Source organism: Bombus huntii, chromosome 8, assembly GCF_024542735.1.
Source record: "Bombus huntii isolate Logan2020A chromosome 8, iyBomHunt1.1, whole genome shotgun sequence".
Lineage (NCBI taxonomy): Eukaryota > Metazoa > Arthropoda > Insecta > Hymenoptera > Apidae > Bombus > Bombus huntii.
This window is the reverse complement of record NC_066245.1, coordinates 8,631,104-8,658,483: the sequence shown is the minus strand read 5'-3', so window position 1 is coordinate 8,658,483 and position 27,380 is coordinate 8,631,104. Positions and strand designations below refer to the sequence as shown.

Here is a 27,380-nt window from a genome sequence, read left to right as displayed (position 1 = left end):
GCTTGTTATCAAGCTCGCAGCTCGTAACGAGCGTCTCTCATCCCCTGGCTTTCGGAGGCCACCACCAAGGGGCTCGGTTAATTATAAACCGGGAATTAACCGGCCCACGTAAAGAAGTGGCAAGTGCAAACGACGATTTCCGCGATACCGGGCGCGATACAACGATTCCGGTAATTACGGCGAATTATATTAACCAGCTTGCTGCCCTTCCCCCTTTGTTTCGCGCCTCTGTTCGCGTGGCGTTAGGAGCGAATCTTATCTGTGTTGGTAACCGGTTGTATAGATTGCACCGGAGGCCTGTTGTACCAGCGGCGAAACTCGCCTGAAACTAATTTCCAACGACGTGACAGGAATTGATTTTATTAGGAGTGTGTGTTATACCACGTTACAGAGAAATGTTCAGACAAAGTTTTAGGATGTAGCGAGTCCATTTTGAAAGATATAGCTGGTTGAATATTGGCGAGGGAATTGGCGATTGGGCGTATGCAATAGAATGCGTGGTAAGATCAACGGAAAGGACGAGGATAGCGTGGATGGTTTCTTTCGTCAGCGGGAATCAGTAGATCGAGACGTAAGCGATCAGACACGGAATCAGAATGTTGCATTCGCTCTTCGAGAAGCGTTTGATTTGATTCTGTAACGTTAAATGATCTGTAATGTTGAAAAGAATTTTATGCGTGTTTAACATGTTGATTACCGTGAGATATGAAAATTCGAGGAATACTCGTGTTCATTAGATTTGAATTCTTTTGATATTACATTAGCGATATAAACTACTAGATGTAGTATAAAACGCATAAACGACTTTATTTCTTTACTAACGACGTATTATATCGAAACAGACGGTATTCCTTTTTGAGAAAATGCACAAAATTTGTCAGGTAATTAGCGTGTTAATGCGTTCAAGAGAAATCTGCAAAAAAAAAGAGAGAAAAAAATATATACGAAAGAAGAAGCGGAGAATAATTTTTCAATTCGTTTTCTCTAAACACACAAAGCGAAAGCCGCTGCAGAGCTTAAACTATCTGGAGCTTGATAAACGTCCGACATGACAGATGATTCGATTCGTCTTCTTATCAGCCATAACGGGCTCGAGTCAACAATATATCACCCCATTCAAAAACCATCCGACGATATTAAAATCTCGAGCCTCTCCATCACGTTGGCCCAACCCACCGGCGTCTGAACAAACCGTTCCAACTCTACTTGACGATCTAATCGGAATCACTGGAGGCGATCGCAGTAGAATGGCACTCTATAAGTGCAACAAGCGACGCGAGGCAGAGCGTATTTGCATCGATTAGGAAACAAGGATAGCAGAAGAGAGAGGATGATCTCGCTGAAGCGCGGCGAATCGCGCTTCATTACCAAATAAAAGCCGCTTACCCGCGGATTTCCACCGATGATGGTTGCAAGCCGTTTTGCATATCCAAAGGTGTCAGTGTTCTATTCGTGTTTCCCAACACGAATTCGTTCCGTTTTCTCGTTTCAGCTCGGCGAATATCAAAGTCAGGGATCGTGGCAGTATCTCGCGACGAAATAACGTGAATAGACGCACGTTGCGCTTGAAATGCAACAGCGAAATGTCAGGCGAATTCGGCCGAGCGAAAATGACCAGAGAGGTGCTTCATAAAGAAATTCAACGCGCGATTCCGGAAATAATTTCGACGTGGGAAAAAAGCAAGATCCGTCGGGAATATTAATTCTTCTTTGTGTAGACCGGTCGAGCAGGAATTTGAATTTCTGAAAGGACAGCTTATTACCAAGGTATGTTTTATCAATGATGAGTAGAGGAATGAATGAGGGTATTTCTGTGTAAACATGGTGACCTTTTTTCTGAGTTATATGGGTAAGTATATATCGGAGAATCGATCTCGTGGAAGTTTTCTTGTTTCGATCTATTTACCATTTAAACGATATATGTAATTGTAGGACAAAGATTTCAAATTTCCAATTCTTTCTTTCCTGGTTTACTTGATAGCCACAAAAACACTTGCCCATAATTTTTCTATATATTACACGAGAAGTAAAGAAATGTTTAGGAATGAAAAAAAATGTATTTGCAGTTCTGAGATTAATTTTTAACGTTGTTGCAATTCTAAAACTGTAAACATACGACTGCAGTAATTGGAAGGAGTCGGTTAGACGAACGGATTAACCCAGGACTATTATTTTCGGATTATAATCTATTAAGAGATCTTATGAGTTAATCGGAAAACAAATTCATAGAACATGTTTAATATCACAAACTTACGGAACTGAATCCCATGACCTTAAGGAGCCACACGGTGAGCGCCAGGTTCAGGATCACGATGACCATCAAAGTGAGCACCAGAGAGTACAAACACCTTTTCCTCCATCCATAAACACCTAACCTGAATCCACCTTTACATGACGCAGTGCCGGAAGTGCGGTCCTCGAGAATCGGAGGTGTCGTCCTTGATGATGGCCCTGCCGACTGTCGCACGTTTCGACCTCCGGTCGACGTGCACGGCTCGTCCGACCAGCCTGACTGCCCTCGAGACATTCTGAAATCACAAACGAGTCAACTGAAACATCTGTCCTCTCTCGTTGTACGAGTTCTCATGCGATAAACACGCTAAACACGTGTCATCGTAAACATTAATGTTCTCTTTGTCCAACTTTAGGAAACTGACGAAGTTTAAACCGTCCTTCGTACTTTTAGTTAATCGTCCTTAAATGAGTAAGATTGCAACGAAACACGCTTTACTATACGAATTGTATTTATTATATGCGAGTAGGAAATTTAATTTATAAATTTTCTATAAGTTGTTGTAAGCTATAAACTCAACTGCCCCCTAACTAGGAACTTCTATGAGAAGTTAATAAAGCTGCATTAAATTTAACAGAAGAAGTAGTAGAAAGAAGTTAATAAAGAATTAGAAGTTGATGAAGATACCTTAATTTCAGTTAGTTTTATTCTTTACAAATGTGAATGTGATATGATTTATGTTTGATAAAAACTAAACGACACGTAAAAGAATATGGGATAAATAAAAAATAAATAAAAATATTATTACGTTTAAGGAATTGTTAATTGAAAGTTAGTAGAATCACGTTGATAGATGTAGAGTGCGTGTTGAAGTCACAGAAGGAGACAAGAACAGCGTATGCTATTTCTGGTAATCGTCAGTAGAGCGAGACGTCAATGGTCAGACGGAAGCGTCTTTTATTATATTAGAAGTGTTTGATGATTTTTCTCTTATACTCGTGGCTGCTATGGAAGACTTAGTGATCCCAAATTTTTACTACTTATTAAACAAATATTTATGTAGTAACTTTAACGTCGCAGAACTAAAGACAGTTCTTCTCAGTCGAGCAATGCTTAAATTAAATTTTCCCCTTCTTATCTTTAAATTTCAGAGAACTTGGTACGTATTTCAAGCAACAGATGGCAAGAGACTCCTAAACGATAACGCATAAAAAAGTTGCAGTTGCATAGAAAAAACAAAGAAAAAGGACGAACGAAGCCTTAGAGCATAATTGCCAGCGATTAATAAGGCTGTAATTACCAGGCCATTTTTTCCCGATGATTTATCAACGATTTATGTCTCGTCCTCGCACACCGGGTGCAGAAAATTGGTCGTGGATGGGGAGAGGAACAGAACCGTGAGAAGACTGATCTCCGGTTCTTACTTCTTGAAACACGAGCCTTCCTTCATACGTGCCCTGCGTCCAAACATCCCACCCATTTCCACACAGTCCATTTTGCACCGAACCAGCACTGAAAACACGCTATCCCTTTTTCTTTTTTCCCTGAACGCGATACGATGTTGGTAACAGGCAACGGAATCAGATTTTTGTCCACGAGTAAGAAAGATCAATCATACGAAGCATCAGTGAAGAAGCCGCTGAATCCGAAATTAGCGTGGCAAATAGGGGGCCGTAAAACCGCGTACAAAATGGTGTGGTGGAGAACCAGAGGATTATCAAATGGCAGATAATTAACGGCGGTAGAGGCGTGCGCGCGTGAAAAATGGACGAGCCGGGAAAAAGAGCGGGAGGGCGATTAAAAGGGAACACCGACAGAGAAGAGGAAAAAGGAGAATCGATAAGCGAGACCATGTTCCGGGGAAGGAGAATGTAAGAGGAAAGGAACGAGGGAACTTATGTAAATCTGACTGCGAAATAGCGGACGTAACTCTGTGCCTTAATCTCTTGCCTCTCGGTCGCCGCTGACTCGAACGCTTTTACTTGACTTTTACTTACGCTTTCTTACCTTTTACTTTCTTCTTCTTGTCTTTGAAAATGTGGTCTCGGAATATTCTTTTTTATCCTAGTTTTTATTTTAGCCGTTTGTTTAAATGAAATATTAATCACGCGTAGTTTCTTTAAGACGTCATATATTTAATCAAAGCAATTTGCACGCGATTCGGTGTACTTTCTCAGCAACTAACTGGTTTCGTCAGTCCACATTTACAAACACTATCAGTCCTACAATTGAAAAACTCTGAATGGAGCTGTTTCTATTTAAATTGCAAATTTTATTATTAAGATTCAGTTCCAAATTTGAAATTTACTTATTATTACAATCTATTTCAAAGTAATTGATAACTTAAAACATTGTTTAGATAGAATAAAGCGTTTATGTTTTCCACAATTGTCGTGGCAATCTTTCTTTCAAATTTATAAAATATCAGTATGAATCCTCTTAGCACAATGTATAATACGTGATTTATAATAATCTTTTTATTCCTTAATATATTAATAGTTAACGATGTCACAAAATTTAACGAGCAAAACAAATTTAACGTCAAATTAAAACTTTGAAAAAAAAAAAAAACACACATTTCATATGCGTCGACCTAATTGTTCTCATGTCCTGTCTGTCCTTTTTTTTACCTGCCGCATATACTCTGTGAACAATTATAAGGGAAGTGAAAACATCGAGAGACAAATGGGACAACTGGCGGAAAAGAAGGAAGACAAATAGATGGAAACACTAGCATAAAGCGAAAGAGAAGTGGCACAAGGGATAGAAGAAGAAAAGGAGAAAGCAAGAGTGGGGCATGAGCTAAAATATTCAATGCTACCCTTTTGCCTTCTTGTGGATAATTATACCTCTCGTGGATATAAAGAGCTTGGTCGCTCGAAATTAAAAGCTCCGAAGATAAGCTCCTGCGGGGAAGAGAGCCGCCAGCTTGCTTTTCAGGACTAGGAAAGTGTACGATTTTCAGCAAGGGAACAGCCAGAAACGGGGACGGTGAGAGGAAGAGGGAGAAAGACGCGAGAAGAGAAAGAAGGATTAACGATTATAAGGACGCTGCCACAGCTGCACGCCTCATCGAAGATTGTATTTAACGAAGGTCTTTAATCTGGCGAGCTTTTTCGGATTCCGGACTCGATTTTCGATATTAATTTCTGTCGCCTTGCTCGTTCCCAGGCACCATAAATAAAACGCGGACACGCGCTAGTAAACGGCTGCAAGGTTTGACATTCTTGATTTTGTAGAATATTCAGAGACCTGTGAACCATCATTGCGAATATTCAACCATGTTGGGATCGATTATTTGCTGATAAAATTCGTTCTATTTATGATTAGATTTTTTCGAAAGGTGACGTATTGGATGTTCTAAATGTGAAGTATAAACGAAACATATAAATATATAAATATGATATTATATTGTGTTAAACTCCACTTGGAACTCACAATGGTATTATTGAACTATAAATATGATTTTTTAATCCAAGTCTAGTATTTATATTAATATTAACAGATGAATTCTCCGTTAACACAAACGAAGAATAAAATCATTTTTTACAATGTAAACTTCTCTTCGTTGTCAACACGCGTATTAAATAATTCTAACCTCTATTAACCTTAACTTCCAGTACCTTATTTCAAAGTGCTTTACTCTATAATTCTGTTCTGGTTTTACTTTAAAAATCACAGAAGCGTAATGGCTGCAGCTCGTTTCGAAGCGACGATTTTTTGCCCTGTAGAAACGTACGAACATTTGAAGTCGATTCGAACAGGAAGGCGTAGTTTTATACGCATTTGAAAGTCGTTACCGTGGCGCAAGAGGAGTAAACCGGGAGAAACGGCGAGATTCAGGTTCAAGGGGCAATTACAAAGCGGAAATATACGTCGGATCATAAATACCGTCGGACGTATGTTAAACGGGCGCTGGAACTTTTGACGTAACGCGAAGTTAGCGCGGCCACCGCCATAATTTCACGGTTTCAAGCCCAAAGAGCATTACAAGTTGCGAAATTATCACTGTACTAACGTACGACCGTGTTACACGTTTTTTCCTCCCGTCTCGACATCCGCGTGTACGTATTCTCCGTTTTCGCCCCCTTCGTCCAGCTTTGGCCGCATAACTTCCGTGATAAATAGCGCTTTGTTTAAAACGAATTAAACGAGTGGCCGGTTGCTTACGCGTCGCGGAGCCGCTCGGCTAGAATTGTGGCTTTCGAATGCTGGACACGCGAACCTGCGCGCGATGAATTCCAAACCGTCGACGAAGATGAAAATCTTGGAGGAAAAAGGGACGGGATTCCCGGGATGGATGGTGAATTATGATATCACTCGAGATATCAATGAGATAGTCTCGTAGGGAACGTGTTTTTAGAACGTTACAGTTAATTGTATGTGATTTTAACGCGCTTCAGACTGCGGTATTACCACGAAATGATCTTTACTGTCTGTGGTTTTATACTTGTAATAATAACTGAACAATTCCACATTCAAACTTCTTAGTCCGTATTTTTACATTCGCATTTTTATGTACAAGTTTCTAGATTCGAACTTCTATATTCAAATACAAACATAAATTTTTTAATTCAACCTCAAATTTAGGTCTTTCAATTGAAACTAGAATTTGAATTTTATATTTGAATTCAACGTCGAATTGAGAGTTTTAAATTGCAATTTATACAACGAGAAAGAGCCGCAAGGTTGAGAGGAATCGATAACGTATAATGTATTATATATAATACATATCTTGTGTGATTCGTTCTAAAAACAGAATTCCGAGAACGTTGACAAAAATAGTTGTACGTATCTTGAGAATATGGCAGATACTTTGATTTGTTAGTTTAATAATATTTGTTTCGAGTGTAATGTTTTATAAAGAAAACACAAGCGCGACAAGTCCGAAACTTTTAGTCTTCATACGGTTAATTAAATTCGAAACGGTGACAAGTAAACGTGATGGAAAGGATATTAAGCAAACCACAGCGACTGGAAGTTAATTTCCCTGCTAGGATGGGTAATAACGATATTAACCATCCGTCATGCAGGACAACGTGATTAATTCACGAAGGAAAAATATATCCGTATTTATACGAAATACGGATCAAACGAAGGACCGTATCGACTATCTCATTTCCTCGCCGGATATCGTCTTGGTGAGATTATTTTCTTTACAATGTCCATTGTAATTTCTCGATTTCTTCGCGACAGGATTCTCAGGTTCGTTAAATGTTCCTCTCTGAAAACTAACTCCACTCTTCGTCTATTTTTCGTTTCTGTTCAATAACTATAAAGAAGAACGAACGATCGATCACCATTCACTTTGCTTTTGATGGACAGAACCACGACGAGGTATACTATTGTTCAAAGGTATCCAATATCCACTTACTTGTTTTTAAAATGATATATTTTAGTCGTAAAATTATGGATGAACTGAACTGCGATGATTTTAATCTTTAGAATCATCATAGACTCGTTATAACAAAATTGCACAAGGTTAACACTAGAAATACCGATCTATAATAACATCTAAATATGTTACCTAATTAGACTTAAAGCAATATGATGAAGATGAATAATGACGATAATGAAGATGAATGAAGATGAATATATGTAATCATATTTCTGTCTGAATAAAAGCACTTATATGTTTTTAGTAATTGCAAAAACAAGAAATCTAATACGTCATTTTTGCTAGTTTAGAACCAGAATTGACGTTTGTAATTGTCAATCTTTGCAGAACTATTTTATAACTTGACAAGCTCTATATGTTCCGATCGTTTAATTTGCCAATTATAAATCAAATAACAAAAGATCGGTTCAGACATTATAAGAATTAATGAATTACAAAAATTAATTAACAAATTGACGAATATATTATTACTATGTCTTTCGACAAATTATCCAAATTTTTAATCTAGCGATTCCATGAAGAGATAGTGAATGTTACTTCCAATTATTAATTTCTCATTCAATTATGTTCTTTGGACGAACTCAAATGATGTTATTATGATAACGTATTCATCTTGTATTCAGGAATTATTCGCGAGGATACTCGAGGCTTCTTTTCATATGTTTCGTGACAACGAACGTCCAACCAATAGTTTCTAGAAACTCGGTGGATACCCGAGATTCTCTTGGAGCGCGATCGTTGCTCCTATTCGAGCCATGCCAGGCGTCTAAAGGAATTCTGTCGATCGTAATCGGCCAAGCTGCCTCCATTGTGCTATCCCAGTTTCGACGAGTTTCCGCCAAGATTGACCTTTCGGATGGAGTCAAGTAGCCTTTCGAATTTTTGACGAGTAGCAATTATTCTCCTCCGGCCGCGTTTCGACCAACTTCTAGCCCACGTTCTATCCACATGTTAATCGCGAAACTTGCGAGCCAATTTTGTAAAGGTTTCGAGAAGCAAGGCAATCATATACCAACGCTTAATTACGAAGAAAGTTAGAGCAACAAAAGTGTAATAATATTCTTCAACTATTTTCCGGTTACAGATATTAAATAGAAACAAAAACTTTCGAATAGAAATGTAACAATTGAAGGATTTTCAGCAGTAAGGAGGCAGTCTTAAAATTGAAATTATATCCATTGAAAGAGGAAGAAAAGCATAAGTTTCGCAGACAAAGGTGCAAGAATTTATTAGTACGAGTATTAGTTGACTTACCATCGATTGAATTTACAGCGAGTTTCAAGAAGTAATTTCATTTTAAGTTGACGTTTATCGATTTACCGGAATTACTGGGAAATAATCAAAAGTAAGTAGAAAGTGCTGCTTCCCAACAGCTTCGAAATCTTTCCACTAATCGATGTTCAAAATTTCATATCAAGAATCTTTCATAATTCCAAAATACTTTGTACCTCTCCTGTCAAAATTCTCCGAATCAAGAAACCGTGCGCACTAAAAGGTGTGTTCGCCTGCTGGTTCAAGAGCATGCAGGTTAATTGTTTTCTTGTTGACGTTATTGCCGGAAAGCCAACGACTTATCGGGTGGTTAGTCGAAAACCACAGTTCTGTGGTTGTTCAGCGGGAATGGGCGCAAAGGGGTCGATTCAAGCAGCGTTCGGAACAGAAAGGGGTGTGACGTCGACGGAGGTAGTCGGACTTGGTGCTGTCGGCGCCGCTGGTGGTATCTAGGTGGTCTAGCCCTTCTCGCGCTATTGCCGCAAGCCAAACATAGTTTAAAGCGAATTGCCGTTAATGAAGACTCATTCGTCGTAACATCTAAGAAGCTATGCTGTACGTCGACTTCGCTTCGAGACCTTCCTTTTCTTACGTTTCTTCCTTGCCCAGTTCCCTCTTCCTCCGTCCACTTTCTTTTTCTCCAGCTATTCTTACTCTCGGTAGGACAGCGCGGAAATTGCTCGGCAATTTCCATGAAAAATGCCAGAGGTTTACAGTACGACCGCAACGAACCGCGGCTGTCCTCGTCTAGTTTGCCACGGAAATTACGCTACCTTCCTTCCTTCCTTCTCTCTTTCTGCCCTTCGCTTTGTCTGTCTCTCTTTTCCACTATTCTGTTGTCAGGTCGTTTCAATTTTACCGCGCCGGCCAGTTTATTGAAATAAAATTGCTCGCTAGCTGATATTCGACTATATTTCCTGGACTGCTTCATCCGGAACTGGATTACCGTCGCCGGGTAATTACAAAAATCTTGTATGATTCCTAGAATTTGCTATTTTACGCGTACCCTCGAGCGGGATCTTCCTATCCGTTGCCGAAACGAGAGCTCTGGAATACGTTACTTCGGGAATATAAATAGAGGGAAAATGTGGTATGGTTGCGGAGCCGATGTTTCTGATATCATAACTTAATGAAGAGAATAATGTTGGACGTTTCTAGTGGACGATTCAGTCCTTTAGGGCGAGTCAGAAGCAGTTGACAGAAGATGTACGTCTGGTCAAGGCTATCACCTGCGAGCGAAGAACAATTTTCATAATGTACGAGAGATTTGAAACTTATGATACCCCGTAAAAGAAATGTACTTGTATATAGAAAATATGTATCGTGCATGGGAAGCCTTTAGAAGAAAGTTATCGTGAAAGAATCATCATGAAAATGTGGATGAATCGATTATGTCATAATTAATCAATCGTAGCTACTACAAAGTTATGAAGTATCGAAACTGCAAAGAATCAAATATATTTTTACTACATAAAAAGTCGTCAGTGCGCAAATTGTTTGCCGCAATCACTGGTGGTACAGTTATTGGCCTCTACAATTCAGCCATGAGCTAAAACCCAGAAATCACAACATCCTCTTACTCTACTATAATTCCCGTAGCGTTTAAAACTCGCCCAAAAAGCAGGAAAAAGGTGAAAAGAAAAACAGCAAAAAAGCTTGCCTCCAAAATCCAGTAGAACGTTTCAGAGGTAACTATAGATAGCCGGGGGAAGCGCGAAAAATTCCATTCGGGTTTCGTCGAGTGGCGACGATCGGCGTGACGTATTGGTCAGTGGCGCGACGAGAATCCGCGTGAAATACGCGGCCGCGTGGTCCGGCCGTATTCACCGGAATCGTCGTCGTCCGCGAACGATTTCCTAAAACGCGAATCACCGAGTGATTTACCGGGAGCGAGGCTGAGCGTAGTTCGCAAATATCCATTAAAAGACAAATCGACAACGCCCGCGAAAATAAACACTTCATCGGATCGAGATCTGACGTCGTGTAGGATTCCGCGTGAACACGCGTTGACCAAGTCTGATGCGGGCCCCCGCGTTTCACAACGTGGTTATGTTTAACGGGCAGATAAGCATTTACAGGGCAATCATTCGGGTCTATCATCGATTTATCGGTGAAACGGCCGACGAAGTAAATTAAAAGGGCAGGTGCGCCGATTATTAACGCCCGCATACACGCCAACCGAACCGACACCGGTCTCTCCTCTCCTCCCTCTCTCTTGGTACGTTTTCGATCACGGCATGGCTGCTGCCGGCGCGTACCTCGCGTTCTCATCATTAATATCAATCATCGTCATCGACATTCCGCCGCTTTTCCCGCCCGATAGTACGCCATGATGATCGATCGGCAGCCTCCGATACTGTTGTCGAAGACAAGCTGGAAATAAACGTCGATTTCACGGCTCGAAATCTGTAGTCGCCCTACGTTTACCAACGCGTACACGACACGCAAATGTTTCGAACGAGTACGAATATTGTATCTGTAATAATCTGTATACAGATATATACTTTATAACTATTGCCGTGTAAGGTTAATGGTTTTAATAATGTCTTTTGTACACGCAGAGAGAAAGGTAATGAAAATTATAATATCGTGGAGGCAATCATCGGCGCATCGCTGCCCGAATGAAATCAGAGCAGAAGCGATACAGAGTAAAATTGTTTGTAGTCCCTCTGTTTGATCTGTCGACGTTAATAACGCTGCTCGATTGCGCTTCGATGTGCACCGCCTCTCTGATTGCTATACTACACGAATCTCTCGGACCCGCACCATTTTCTCTATCATTCATATGCATTTTTTCCTTTCTTCTTTTTCTTCTCTCGGTAGAATTCGATTGGGTTATGGAAACAAATTGTTCTTTAGAATGATTTAACTGTAACGTTCGTGTACATTTTATTGTCCCTGTTCTAATTTACCGAGCACGGTTTGATAGAATCGATCATCTATGTTTTTTATTCCGCAACGATATTGTAAGTGATGCGTGTATTTCCAACGAAGAACTTTGGATAAAGAAAGGAAAAATAGACAGAAAAATATCGTTGATGGATAACTTTGTTTCCAATTAGATCATATTGATTTTGTTGCCTGTATCGATACATTCCAGTTTTACCGAGCACCGTGCCATGGTATCTGTGTTTTCGATTCTTTCATATGCTTTAAATGGGTGAATATACTTCTGGCCGTGCAAGATCTTGGAAAGAACGTAGAAAAAGAACAGAGCATATAGAGAACAGAGAAAAAGAATACGAAAGAAATCGTCGGTCGAAAGTTTTTTACAAACGTTCTGAAAGCATTCTCTCTCCAAAGAGGAACGATGTGAATCGCAGTGTATCAAACAGGAGGAAGATTTTCCCGGTGAAATCTGTTCGCCTAACAAAAAAGCGATTTGACGTTCAACGAGAAGGGTCGCGAGCTACAAAGAGACGTGAGAACTTCGACATCTGGTATCGCGAAATTTATGATTTTGACCACTGAGAACGTCGCGTCGGTCATATAGACGGCTAAATGTCTATACCTGTTACACGTATATCTCGGTAAACTGCCAACGCGCCGCTTATTTTTCTCTCCCTTGTATCCGACCCACGGCCGATGCTAAATTTGAAAACTTGCCTATCCTTTGATCTGGACACGCTATAACTTCCGGCCACGCTTTTGTTTGCGTTTGCGGACAAGTCTTTGAGCAACGGAAGGAAAAAGGTCGGTTCACGGTTGTTACCTTCGACCAAGTTAAAATAATTTAAAAGCCTTCCCATCTGTAAGCGAAAATCGCTCGTTAAACTTAAAGAAAAAAAGAAAAAAGAAACGATTTTATGGTTATAAATTATGTTTTATCAAAGATATAATCCTCTTATAGGTTTTTTTTTTTTAGTACATATAGGAAGACAAAAGCAGTCTATCGCTACTTTTTGAGACGTTTAATGGAAAAGTGGTAAAAGTGTACCATTTTTTCTAAAAACGAGATGTGTTTAAAAAATTTCATCATGAACTTCTATATTGCTGTATATAATATGCTTTTACTCTTTACAATCATATGTACAACATGATTTGACATTCTATCTCATTTGATTCTCCCCAGTATTTAACACGCAAAATACTTGCTTTTGTGCTATGAATGGATCGAATAGAAACATTCCAACATTGATACGTTACTGGCTACAAAAAGTTCATCTAAATTATGAACAGGCTCCGAAAATAAATAATCGAGTATGAACTAGTTTGGGTGAAATATTAAACGTTGCCTCAAACTAAACATACAGATATTTCTATTAGAATAATTTTTTACCCTCAGCGTTCTCTCAAATCAAACGTTATTTCACTTGTATCATTTTTTCCTCTGTATATTACTCATGAGTACTTGTACTGTGAAAAGCTACTCCTCCAAAATTATCAGACTTTATACGTTTCAATGTTCTACAAATACCATGTTTACCTACCAGTAGTATAATGCCATGGATATTTAATGTATAATAAAAATCAGATTTATTTTACGCGATGTATATTTCTACCTCGCTTTACGATACATCGCTTTAGTTGGTAAATTCGTTCGATCGCACGAACATTCAAAAATCGCTCTTCGATTACTGGGTTTAATGAATCCGGGTAAATTATATCGATTAGCTGAACAAAACGAAATAATTATCAATAAATGTAACGAAATCCGATAGTCGGTCAGATTTATTAGGAAACGTTCGTTCCACACGGACGAAAATTTAAGGGAGATTGTTATCTTTATTCTGTTACATATATCACCAAGGGTGCGGAGATAGTAAAGTAATTGATATGAAGCTGGACGAAAGGATGGTAGAGGTCGGTTAGGAAGAGGGAGTTATACCGATGGAAGTAAAAAGGCTCCAGGAAAAGGAAGAAGGGATGAGAGAAGAAGGAAAATCCATCGACTCACGTGGTAGGTTTCTACGAATCCAAGGAAATCGGTTTAGAGACCGGAAGGGAGCTGCTTTGATCGCGTTACCGGCTCGATCTCGCGGATTAGGGACGATCCTTTTCCTCTTTCTCTTTCCCCTTTGCCGTTTTCTCTCGTACACTCCGCTCCCTATTTTGTTCTTATCCTCTGGCCACCTTTTCTCACCAAATTCGATATTTCGACTGTGACCGTAACTTGCCCTAAGGAAAGCTCCGTTTCCACTTAGCTTCATCTGACGAATAAATGGGAAATAAAAATAAATTCTCGCACCCTGTTCTATTTATTCGCCCGCGTTACGTATGTTATATCGGGTAGCTCGTGGGATTAATTAATTGACAAAGTGTACGTTTTATACGTATTTAACGGCCATTTAGCGTACGAACGTTATTTCACCGTGCTTTTGCGCTGGTACGTTTTTTTAATCCTCTGATGTTTCAATTATTTTTGCTTGATAAAAATAAGACTTCATATAACTTTTTGATGGACGTTATTCATTTTCTTTATATTACCTACTATGCTGAAAGGTTTAGAGTAAAAGTCATGTAAACGTCAATTAAAAAGCGTGACCAAAGTAATTTACATAACTCCTACTTTACAAAAGCTTATTTTACGAGTCAGATATTTTTCAAAAAATTTCCATTCATTTGAAAACAAATAGTCTTTATGACGATACTATGAACGTTCCAATTTTGTCAAACTTTACACAAATTCTTAGGATTCCCTTTCATGGCTACAACATTAACGCAGAATTCAACAACGTAAATTGACTAACAAAAAAAAAAAAAAAAAAAAAAAACAGAAAAGATAACTGCGAATAAAATATTACGTTCACGGCATGGTTCTTAATACGCTGAGCTCGTTCCTATACAAACAACATCAACTCGAATACGTTTCTCGAGTAGCAATTTTTCTTTCTCATGCGATTCTCGTCGGTACTTCTCGCGTATTAAGCTACTGCTCGTACAATATCAAATGCTCTTCCAGCTATTGTAATTTATGCATCATCTCCGGCCTGGAAACGCTTCACCGGGACGAACGACGAAGGATAATTTCAATCTTCGTCTCTGCTTAGATGTAGCATGAATAATAAAGTTCGGAAAGCGCTACGAAAGTGAAACGCTTCCCTTTATCCCTGTCAGGCAAAGTAATAATTTTTGAGTCACGAAGACAGACTCGCCCGTAACCAGGAACCTCTTCGTGAAATACCACTGCTTGTTTCTCGTTTCAGACATTCGACAAATGACACACGACGTCTCCGCGACACGCCTGGGATATCCGTTGACTTTTGCCTTCGGTGTCGTTAACATTTCCTGGTGGCCAGGCGGAGATCTAACATTTCCCCTTTCGAGACCCGCAGAACATCGTGTTTCCTTCAGGACGCTCATTTTAAATCGAGTGCGAGCCGTAGATACTTTATTTCGTGTAAAGTTCAATTTGTCTGGATGACGTTTCGTTTGGATTTCATAAAGCGAATTAAACGATTAAACACGAATTTTTTTAAATTAATTTATATTATTGAATTTTTCTTCTCAGCATTGCGGTTATAAAGGATATTAACCGCATATTTTTTTAATTATAATATATATTTTTAACATTTTTTTCGTTCATCCAAAAACATTATGAGTTTATGAAGAATGAAGAAATTTAATTACTTACTACAATAAACTTTTCGTTAAAATTACAGACACTCTATTTATGTTTCTGGTTTGTATATTGATTTTGCATAGAGTACCTATTATTCCAACATATTTGTTGCACGTTAACAAAGCGTTAACAGTTTACGTTCTACAATAATGTTACGTTCACTTAACTTTGATGTGTTTCACTGTTTGGTCCTTAATGGATTAATGCTAAAACTCAACAAAATCAGAACGATGAAAATGATCAATTTAGAATTTTTTAGTTTCGAGAACGAATGAGCGTATGAAGGTGCATCATTATGCAACGAATAATTTCTTAACAAAAGAGGTGTAAAAGGATGAAACAACGCGCAAGGATGGAACACGATTTATCATAAATATCAAGATCATCATTTATAAGCACAAGTATCAAAGGAGAATTTATACGTGTACGCTAATATCTGTGCTTTAGCACATCACTCTTTAAGTTGTCCTGTAATGTATAGGGCGAATCGTAGGAAGATATCATTGTGTCGTACCACCGCATGGCAAGCGTTGTAAACCATAAGTGCGATAGTTAGTTAAAGCTAGTTTGCGAGTAAGTTACCTGCCACTGTGACGTGCCCTTAAAATTTCAATTAACGTGCAAATGACTTCGAGTATGAAAATGCATTTGCTAACGAGCATTTCGTCGTTCCTTATGCTCATTTCCAAAAGAGCCTGTACGCTTGTATTAAAATTTTTTGCTATTTCATATCAATCGATGTAAAGCGATTTCAATGGAAATAAAACATTTTTTTATACATGCTCCATATTCGGTCACTATTACGCATTTTAACATAGGGTCTTATCGTATATCTAGGATTGTCCTGGTCAGGTCTGTATATGTAACTCGATCGAAGATGCGTGATCGAAAAAAATCCGGATTTTTTTAAATAAACGATCATAAAAGTCAAAGAATAGACTAAATTATTAATTTATACAAACCGGAACAAAGCCTTAGAATCATTAGAGGTATCTTCGCGTAAAGCCAAGTAATCTTTTTTTGGAATCTTTCCAGTTTGTCAGTTCTTTTTAACGCTGCAATTAACTTTTCACAAAGTGTTTCAGATTACGTATCATAAAATATGGTGACCTTGTTCCAGCTCCATCCTTATTCTCATTTCATGTATACATATAGCCAAAAACATTTGCCTATTTTCTACCAATATAGTTCCAATCTAAAACTAACCGAATAAGAGGAAAACATTTCTCTTACGCGTTTGGTATTCGACACTCGACACAGCAGACATTCAGCCACCATTATCATAAACGCTATTCCTCTCGTCATAAAACCGAATCGTTTCTCCGACTTCTCGATACTTGCAAAGAGAACATAGTATCTTTGCGCGTATGCAACCATACCGTATTTTACCTTTCGCGGATTCGCTGGCAGCGTCCCGTTCATATCAGGAACGCATCTATCCAGCGGTCTGCAGCCACGAACCGTCGCCACTCCGTTCATCGCGACAACCCCAATAATGGCTCTTGCTATCCGATCAACGCGCTACGCAAATCCAACGTCCTTCCCTTCGTCCTCAACCCCGTGGTAGTCGTCGTCGTTTTCCTCTCCAGTACTCTGTAGTCAGTCGGCTGCTCATGTCCAACGAGAGTTGAATTTATAACGAGCCGCGGCGAATTTATGAGATGGTCTTTCCACCGAACGAAGAGGCGAGCCGACGGGTGGCCGTATCGGCAGATTTCGAAGGGAAAGAGCCGCAAGAGGTGGAAGTATAGCAGGACGGAAAAAGGGATGGAAAAGAGTGAGCCAGCCAGGGGTAGAGTAGGTGCAAATGTAGACTCTAATCCAAGCGGTGGTGAGCCATCGACAGGAAGATTTATCTCGACGAGGCCAGCACCGTCGACTAACCCCTCCTCCCTTCCCCTACGAATACCCCCGGCAATCCCTCTGCCGCTCGACGTTCTCCCCGAGTTCAGACCGGGGAATTAAATTCGGCCGCGAGGCGGTTAGCAATATTTTATGTCCCGATTCACCTATCCTCTCTCTCTCTCTCTCTCTCTCTCTCCGCGTTCGTGCGCGTATATTCCTGCACCCTCTGTCACACTACTTCGCCACCCTTTCCCTCCGTCCGTTAGGCGTGAGCGGATGGCGTCACGACGAAGTTTACGCGTTAAATCCTGGCCGATTGAACGATCGGCTGCGACCCCGATTCTTCGACAGTTAAATGGGTGAGACAGATTCGGGCAGCTGGGGAAAATTCCGGGATTTGAATCTTTGGTAGGGCTTTAACTTCGAACCCAGAGTAATAGTTACATGGTAGATTGCGGTTAGATTTTTAGTGAACTTTCAGTCGGCTAGATTGTAAGCCTTGTAGAAGAACGGATGATTGGTAGATTGGACTTTTAAACGTCTTTTGTTCGAATGAATATGGAACGGAGAAATCATGTGATTAATCGTATAATCATTGGCAAACACGCAATAAGTTGTGCAATAATAAAGGCAATTATATAAAAATTACGCTACGTTCTTACTTAAACATAGCCAAATTGCATAAGAAATTTCATATTCCTCGGTTTATCATCAATTATCTAATCATTCTCCAGTTTAAATGTCACTGAAGAATAACGCTTTCGTATGAAAAAGAGTGGAAACTTAACTTAAACCCAATATTCCTACGTAATCAATATCGGAAAGAACCGTATTTAGAGTAGTTAGATGAGAGTTCTTTGTAGCACGATATAAAGCCAGCGACGTTAGAATGTCCATTGACGTGATTAATTAGACGCTGATTGTCTTGTAGAAAAGTGTTCGATATTTCAGAAACGTAACAGGCATTGACACTTCGATTATTTCGGTGAGATCAATAGCGGTGGATTGAATCAGAGTCGATCCGGTATTAATTGTATTCCAAAGCATTGAAAATGGTGAAATTCCGGGTTGGTTTCGTATAGTACGCGTTCGTGTGGCCCGCACACGTGTAAGGACCGACAGCTCGGCACACGGAAAATCCCACATCGTGGCTTTACTCGCCGGCGAAACTAATCGAATGAATAAAACAGCGGGCGTTAACGAACAGGTCGGTCCCTCTTGGCCCTAGTGCCGGTTCCCGAAACTTTGCTAATGGAATCGTGCTCGCTCGTAAAGGAAATATTAAATGCTCGTCCTACGTAGTTCTGGTTTCGATTCCTACCTTTGCTTCATCAGTGGGAAGATCGCGAGAAATTTCCTCGTTTCTACCGATCGTGGACAAGACGTCAACTTGTTTGACGAACAGATGTCACTTTAGTTTCGTCTTAATAGTTCTTGGATACATTGTATAATTGATCAAATTTGATTTGATTTGAAAATAAATTGAATTTTAATTTTCTATTTATCTCATCTGAATAATTTTAACGACTTCAAGAGTTGCATAATAAGAACGAGTAGAGAATAATAGGGAACTGTATTCTATACTCTATTCTCGACTATGGAACTATAATAATATATTATATTATGTTATATTATATATAATATTATATTACAATAGTAAATGTAGAATATACATTAACGTAAATTATCTCTTGTTTATTCGTTCGACATTTGGATCTGAAATTCTCCCATTATCACAGATTCGAAACTTCAGAGTGAAATTTTTGAATTGTAACGTTAAATGGAGGGAACAAGCCTTTGTTCATATACTCGATCAAAAATCATTTGATTTTCCAACAATTGCGCATTAATCTACAAAATTACTATGAAATATTATAAATTTCTATCGCTCTAATGATTTCGTTCTTAACATTGCCATCTACGAGAAATAAAACCAATGTAAACGTGGGAGAAACTTCGTTAATAAACTCCGTAGCCAATAAAAGCATTTAGATAGAACGACGTAATCGCTAGTAAAACCTGTCGAGCAATAAAAGAAGAAGACGAGCACTATGAGAGATTTAGGGTCGTTTATTAAGCGAGTCCCGGAGACGAGGTTCCCACGAGGGACGATTATAATTACAAATTTTGGCCGGCGCTTATCCTCTCGGCCGCGAATTAACTCCTCGCCAATTGTAATTATAATTTCACCGAAAGAAACCCCTCTCGAAAACTTGGAAAGTTGTTGGAAGAGTAGAGAACTCAACGGTGTGTTTCAAACGGGAATGTTCCCGGAGATCCGAGACTGTTCACGGAACAAGCAAAAAGTTTGTCGAGTGGAACGTCTTCGAGGCGAGCGCCATATCCATTTGAGGGCAACGTTTGATTAATTTGGCACGAGTTTACGCTCCCATTTCACGGAATTAGACTAAACGGATTGTCGTCCGGTCAACGAGGCACCGACTGATGCACAACGCGAGTACAATTCCAGAGCGCTAACGCGTCCACGCTGCTCGGCGCCTAATACGATTCCGTGCACAGTGTGAGTTGGGGTCAGCTGTCTCGAACTCGACTCGTCTCCGCACGACTAGTCCACTTCTGACCAGCTTCGACCAAGCTTCCTGAGTGCGGATCCCTGACCGTGGTTTCGGTCAAGTCTAACTCGAAACTAAGCGGCACCTACCACTTTACGCGAACCACCCGGCATCGGTTGATGCTGAGTCAATAAACTTGACGAAAATTGCTCGAGAAACTTTCATCCTGCTAATTACCAGCTCCAAATAATCGGATCCTCGTTACCATCAACCGATTTTCCCAAGTCTTTTGATAGAATCGCGAGATTCCAAGAAAAACAAAGGAAGCGTCGTTACGTCGAGGATAGATTTTGCCAGAGTAGAATTATCCAGTTGAGACAGTTTGTTTTCTTCACGCGGTGGCATTGAACAGTGAAAGAAGATCGTATCGGTTTGGATGTGAAAAGGGTTTTTAAGAGTGAAAGGTCTTGCGGAAGAAAATATTTGTTTATACCGTAAAATGTTGGTTATTACTGGATCAAAATATAGTACTCGTTATGGTATTTAGTAGTTTTGAATCGAATTCTCGTTGAATTTTTATTTTTATTTCGCAAATAAATCTAGCTTAATAACGTCGTTATTCACATTTTTCATTTTCGAATTGCAAATTTCTAATCTTCTCCTCGCAATCTGTCCAATTATTTTCGTACCTTTACAATATATTTTTCAAGATGATCATGTTTACATATTCCTTCGCCAATTATCAAAAAAAAAAAAAAAAAAAGAAAAAGAAAGAACAATGTCAATCTTTTACATCCAAGCATTTGATAACGGAAATATAGCTTGTCCTTAACACCTTCCGTCAAGTCTCCAAGGAGTTACGTAAAACTCGGGCGACGAAACAGCGATAGTATAGCCGTGGGGAGGTCTGGGCACGTGGCGTTGCGTGCCGGTTGTTCGTTCTCTGAGCAGCTGTCCTGCCAACGAGGATTTGTACCAGCGAAAGAACTGATCCGTGAGCCTGGACTAAACTTTCCCGGGCAAGGTCAGAAGTCAAGACGGTTGAACTGGGTAAAACGAAGAGCTGGATATAGAAAGCGTGAGAGAGAGAGAGAGAGAGAGAGAGAGAGAGAGAGAGAGAAAGAGAGGGCAAGTAGAGGGTTACAGGAAGCGAACGGGAGTGGTGGGATTGAAAGACAGAGCGACAGAGGACCCAGCAAAGCGACATCCGAGACGGAACTCAAACATTGGTGTAGCCTCCGACTCGTGCTCTCTTCTCTACCCTGTTCGCCTTTACCTCTTGGTTTCCCTTGGTCGGCTGCTACGTGTATACACACACTTAGGCACACATTTGCACGGGCACACCGCGGCCAAAGTTAAACTGCGTCGCCTCCTCTCCTCTCTGTGTCTTGCTAGCTTATATTATCCAGTTACCCGTGAGGCTTACTAACCAAACAAACGAACAGATACCAGTTGGATTTTATGATTGCCAAACCTTCCGTTACTTTCCATCCTCCCCTTTGGCCCTCTTTGCGGTTACAGTTTTTTTAGTGTCTTTTTTCCTACGGGGCAGGCTGTTCCGAAGCGATCTTTGACCTGTTACGAGGACTGCTCGATGGTATATAAATATTGAATGAATTTTATCTGGGTTTGTAAGTTTGTAAGCGAATGAGGATACAAATAAGTACACTATTCATAATAATTGGAGCATTATTTTTCATTTTTACCAATGAATTACGGAAATGAAGTTCCAGTTCCTGTTTTTGCACACTTTTCTAAATGACTAGATTAAAGTCAATGTTTATCGCAGTATCGTACTAGCAACGCTATTGCAATCGTTACTTCTCTGAATATTTTGTAAATTTTTCCTTGGTCATCTAAAACCTTCGATTTTGTTTTTCATCAGCTCTTATTTTTCTGCTCCATTCTCTTTGAACGTTATTCTCTACGAGTTTCTATGTATCAACTCGAAAACATAAAAACGTCAGATTTTTTTTAAATCATGTAACACGATTGATTTCGGAATAGAAATCTTCTTAAGATCTTTACAACGCACACAATTTAATCAACCGGAATTCAACGACGATATACTTCAATACAATGGTGCAAGCACAAAACGTTTTAACAGCTCAACGACACAAGTCTCTCATTTTGTTCCATATTGACGATCCAGCGCACGTATCTTTTATACGATATATAGTAATACCTGTGCATTCTTTCCATCGTATTTCACGGTCTCTTTGATTCGATTCAAGTAAACAGACATTCTCAAAACACACGATTGAATATGACGACTCAAAAGTGTACAAAGTTTAAAAATAGCCATATTCTCCTTTTTCGCTTCCTAATCCCAAATACTAAGTTCCTGCTATAACACAATAGAATTAATGTTTATTTGTTATCTCTAATTTTCGAAAATTATCGTCGGTCACCGACAATGGATATTTACAGAATAAAAAATATTTAATAAAGAAGATTCTGGTCGTCGTAACGTTTAGATAATATTTACGGGACGTTTGTGAGATCCTGTTTTACAGAGGGACTAGACCGTTCTGTAAATTTTAACTTGCCCAGGAAACTTTGTTCTTTATGCTTGGCCGCTAATTATGAAAAACGTACTTCGTCGAAATGTGCCCGGTTGCAGAAAGGAAAGAAAGAAACATTCGCGAGCCACGTGATGTCAACCTGTTCCCTCTAGTTCTGGAAATTTCCGGGACAGGAGCGCACATCTGTTTCACCGTTCGTAGAAGGAACTTTCTTTGTTAAAGATTAAGGAGCTGTTCGTCGTGAGCAGAACGGTCTCCTTGCAAAATGCACGATAGCGAGAGAATTCGCCGTGACTTTGAGGAAAACTATTCGCGCTTAGTTCTAACTCGACCGGTCGCCTACCTCAGGGGTCATTATCTCTTCGCCGCAACCACCGGTCCCGAGGGTAGTCCTGGACTCCGCCATCCGTTGCCATCTTCATGCATTGAACCTTCAAACGGCAGATTAGTTTAGAGTCGGTCGTCTAACTCGACCGCCCACCTCGTCACTCCGTGCTACGCTTGCCTTCCAACTGAGTTATCTTAATTCGAGATCGCTTTGCCAACTTTGTTCCCTCGTTAACCGACAAAAATTCCTCTTCGTAGAAATCTACGTCTCTCGCCTATATCTCTGTCCTTCTCACTCATTATCAAGCTAGATACCAACGAGGCACAAGCCGCCGTAAATACCAACCCCTCGAATCTTGTAAAGCGCGCGATCTATCGGCCCGTCGAGTCTTCTTGACGCAGACGAATATGGAAACGGACGCATCGTGGTTAGCATCGTTGGAATTACGATCATCGACGATGATAGTAAAGCTAACCAGTTGAAGCAGGCGTGAATCTGCAGCAGTGGGTAAACCGGCGCGCGACGACTGCAGCCAGCTTGCGTGGACCTCGCGTGGATTTCGCGTGGATTTCGCGCGGAATGTCGAGATTCGGCTCGCGTACGCGCGAACACCGTGTCGAAGGAACCCTGGCACGGTGTTCCAGGGACGCGTCGGATCCCCTGGGTGTAACCTCAGGCCAGCGCAGCCGGCACTCTGCAGGCGCGGACGGCTCGAGGCTCTTGGCTTTTAGGTCGATTCTGTGCTCTCGCACGGAACTTCCGTAATGCGTTAATCCGACAGGCACGTATCTACGTTGGAGATAAGGGGTCGCGTCGGTTCGCTCGTAACTGGAGAGAGTAGTAAGAGGCTGATTCTCTTCTCTGGCTGTGTCTCACGAACGGACTTCGTCTAAGGATAGACGCTAGCTCCGCGCGAGAGGCAGATTCTCTCCTACGTGACGTCGAGTTTGCTCGATTTGCCTTAATCGAGTCTTTCGGTCGTCCGGTCGCCCTGGATTATACGGGCTCGCCGACTATTTCGCTCCGTAACAAGCCGCCTCAGCCTTCGCATAGATCGCCTTATCTACGCCCGCCGCGAAAGCCGGCTTTTTGCAGCCGAACCTGCACCCCGTGAACAGCCGACCGGCCTCTAGAATGCCAATTATTCCGCGAGAAACTTCGTCCGTCGTGGATAGAATTTAATTATGCACGGAAATTTGGCCCCATTTCCGGTGGTGAATTTCGTCAATGGACCCAGTTATCACGGAGGAATCGCTCGATAAACGGTCGGCCGAGGGTGATCGTCGATGAGTGGTGAAATTTGGTAAGAAAAAATATAATTCAAATTTTATATTAGCGATCTGATCGATGTTCGTATGAATTTTGAATTTAAATTCAAATTTCGTATGTGAGATGTATGTTGAAAAATGAGAAAACGCTTAACGTTTTTAGCGAGGTATTACTTTAATTTAATTTGTATACGAACAAATGTTAAATATTTCCGATGAAATTCTTTATGATTCCATTAATTTATGATTCAATTCGTTACGACACGTGACGTGCCAGAATGTGGTATGCGATGAACATATGTTGAGATAGAGGAATCATTTAATTATAATTTATAAGTGATCGAATTCGCGGTTTATTAAATTCGCCATTTGATATGTATCATGGCTGTGATTCGTGATTTTCACACTTGATTGGCAAACCATATCATAAATCTCACGTGTCATTTTAAAACAGGAGATTAACACGATACATTAATTAACCGAACTGTTGAACTGAAACCGCTCAACTGAATCGCTAGCATACCATTCCCACAATCTTTTCTCGAGATTCTTGCGTAATTCTATATCCCTACTGACAGATATACGTATAACGAGATAAAACTAATCGCGCAAAATTATCAAGAGTACAAGGTTTCTCGATAGATCGTGTTGTCAAACTGCGCATTGTATATACGAATCCTCCCATTTAAATTCAATAACTTTTTCATAGATTACTACTTTTTCTACCCATACATTACCAAATCTTATATCGTGGATTTACTAATCTAATCGGTTTACTATTCTACCAGACTGTAGAATTACTCATCTAATCAATCTATTGCAAATATAATCAACATTTCGAACGCAATATTCAACTATAGAATAGATTTCGAATTTTCAATCATATTCTATAAATAATTGCAATCCTCATAAAGTTAAATTCGCGTTAATTATCCGGGTGATTTAGCTAATCGAAAATCATTATATTTAGCTGAACCGATCGTCGACGTTTTGGATAATTTCCAATCCGATTAGAATTTTTCTATTTGGAATGTGTTCTTCGAATCCGTTTGAAATCGAGCCATTATCCACCCAATCGTCCTCGTGGAAATAGTAAAAGCGTCATTAGCACATTCACGACGCCTGATATCGCGATAAGCGTACCAACGTTTCCGCAGGCGTGTTTTCGTCGAGGAATCTCGCTGGTGGCGTGCTTGAGCTTAACAATATACTGTCGGGTAAATTGAATCTGATCTCGTCGTCTGAAGTATTCATAAGACGCGGCAGCATGCGAGTGCGCTTCTTTAAGGGAGTCTCCTCTTTGAAGTTTTTCGAACAAATTGAGAAGACCAGAGCGATGTATCTTTTAAGGACCGGTAATCTTATCTCGTTTGCCACGAAAACAACGTGCATTCAAGCATAAAGCACGTGGAGCTATGGAAGCAATAATTTTAAGGGACAAGCATATGTCGAACGTGTTCCTCGGTAAATTGGCTACGTTGCGTTGTCCGGATAACATCGGGCGCTCTCGAAGAAGAAATGATATTGGCCAAGTCGTTGTGGTTGAGGAGGAATGAGATACGAGGAGAAAAACTCGTGGAACGGCGCATTTAACCGAGCAGGTTGGGTGGATGAAACTCAACGAGACGAATGTCAGTTCGGTTACAACCCAAATTTAACCTACACTTTATTTGTCACCCACGCCATTCTCGTTTTCGTTTTATTTTATCCGCCATCTTTCCTAGCCTTCTGTTTAACAGAGGTCGACCCGCTGTGTTCATTCTTTGCCCTGGCTCAGCCCGCACGCGCTGATTCTATTATTTGTCGTCGAGACCGCGTCTCCAGAAAGCTGCTGGAATACACCGTGGACAAAAGTCCCGGGACGACTGATGGCGTATATCATGCTATTATGTCTATCGCGCTGAAACTTTGTTGCTAGGAATATTTCTTTCTACATTGGAGGGCTTTGCATTTCACCTGAATTCAGTGGTTTTTATTTTGAAGCTGCTCGTTAGGAGCACGTTATCGTTGGGAATTGGATGGATTTAAGAACTGTTTATTTTATCAATAATTAGCTTATTTCGCAATCTCTGATGGAAGTAGTCGTAATGTTGGCAAACGTCGATGTTCTTTGCAACTAGAAGGTTCGATTTTGATAACTGCACGAAAATTTTTGAACACTTATGATCGACTCATCGTCGCTAGAGAAATGCATATCGAAGAAATACGTCATTTCACGTAATCATCGCTGTTTCCTCGTTTAAATTCATTTTTCTTTCCTTTTCTATCCCCCTCTCTTTCTTTCTTCCTCGTAATAACAACACCGTAGTTATCTGATACCGGACTAGTCTCTTTCTGAGTTAAAAGATCTTTCTTAGTAACGAAGTTATACATAATTGGAACAAAGTAATTGTTGTCGGACTATCTCTATGTAAATCCACTGTCAGCATCTCTCAATCTTACGAGGTAATCCAACTAATCAGTATAGCTGAACGCAGCTGCTCGATGTCAGAGCATCTGCGCATTCAGACTCATATGCAATTATACGGACTAATACTGATTTATCCATACGCAACTGATACAAACGTGTTAACTAATTGCAGTAGGATAACGTCAAAAGCGATTATGTCTCTAAACTAGTCTTCCTGAAAGTTCGATTGATCGGTCCTAAATTTTACGCTAAAAATTCAAATACATCATCGGGGACACTTTACTGTTGAAGATAATTTCCCTTGAAGAACTACTTTTATTGAGACTTATAAATCAGAGAAAATCGATTCTGTAAAATATTTCCTCTTCTTACATCTTTCCCCCACAGCTACACCACTTCAGACTTATCGACCTTCTTATCAGTTAAAAATGTAACAATCATGTTCAGGATACTGCCACGTCGACCGATCAAAACTCAACAAACTTATTTAAGATCGTATCAAGATTCGTACAAGACCTCCAATACTCAAATACACATTCAGATTAAAAAACGCATTCAAACATACTACGCCATACATCATTTATAAAAAAAATACCATGTTGCACAAACATAAATATGGATAAAAACACCAATAAAATGGGAATATGTTTCGTGCAGCGGAACTCAGTAGTAAAATATCGAAAGAGCACGATATGATTTCGAGTAAGTCAAACTTGATACCATGATCGAGCCGCATCAACTTCTAAATCAAACAGATTGTCGCAGAAGCGCGTATCATTCTAAACTAACCCAAAAACCAATGAAAATTGCATTGCGGTCTCGATGTGAACACGCCGAGGGCATTATTTCGAAATCCTGGCGTGGCTTTTATCGGTGATTCGACTTCCGGACGTGGTGTCGACTGAGAATTTACCGGATCTGCCAATACCGCGAGGAAACCATGTGACATGCGGCGAAGAGAAGAGTGGCGGTTCGTGATAGGGCTAAAACTACCCGCTGACGAAACCATCGTCCTTTTTTCCACTC

The 27,380-nt window shown here is 40.1% G+C and overlaps 1 protein-coding gene across 7 annotated transcripts in view; it reads right to left on the bottom strand.

The window, feature by feature from the left end:
* The window catches only part of LOC126869022 (zeta-sarcoglycan), a 216,573-nt gene that overhangs the window by 23,172 nt on the left and 166,021 nt on the right, over nucleotides 1-27,380 (bottom strand). For all 7 annotated transcript variants that reach the window (XM_050625109.1, XM_050625111.1, XM_050625113.1 and 4 more), the window contains one exon: nucleotides 2,255-2,528. In XM_050625109.1, the coding sequence (XP_050481066.1) occupies nucleotides 2,255-2,528 (274 nt within the window). The remainder of the gene's footprint in view (nucleotides 1-2,254; nucleotides 2,529-27,380) is intronic.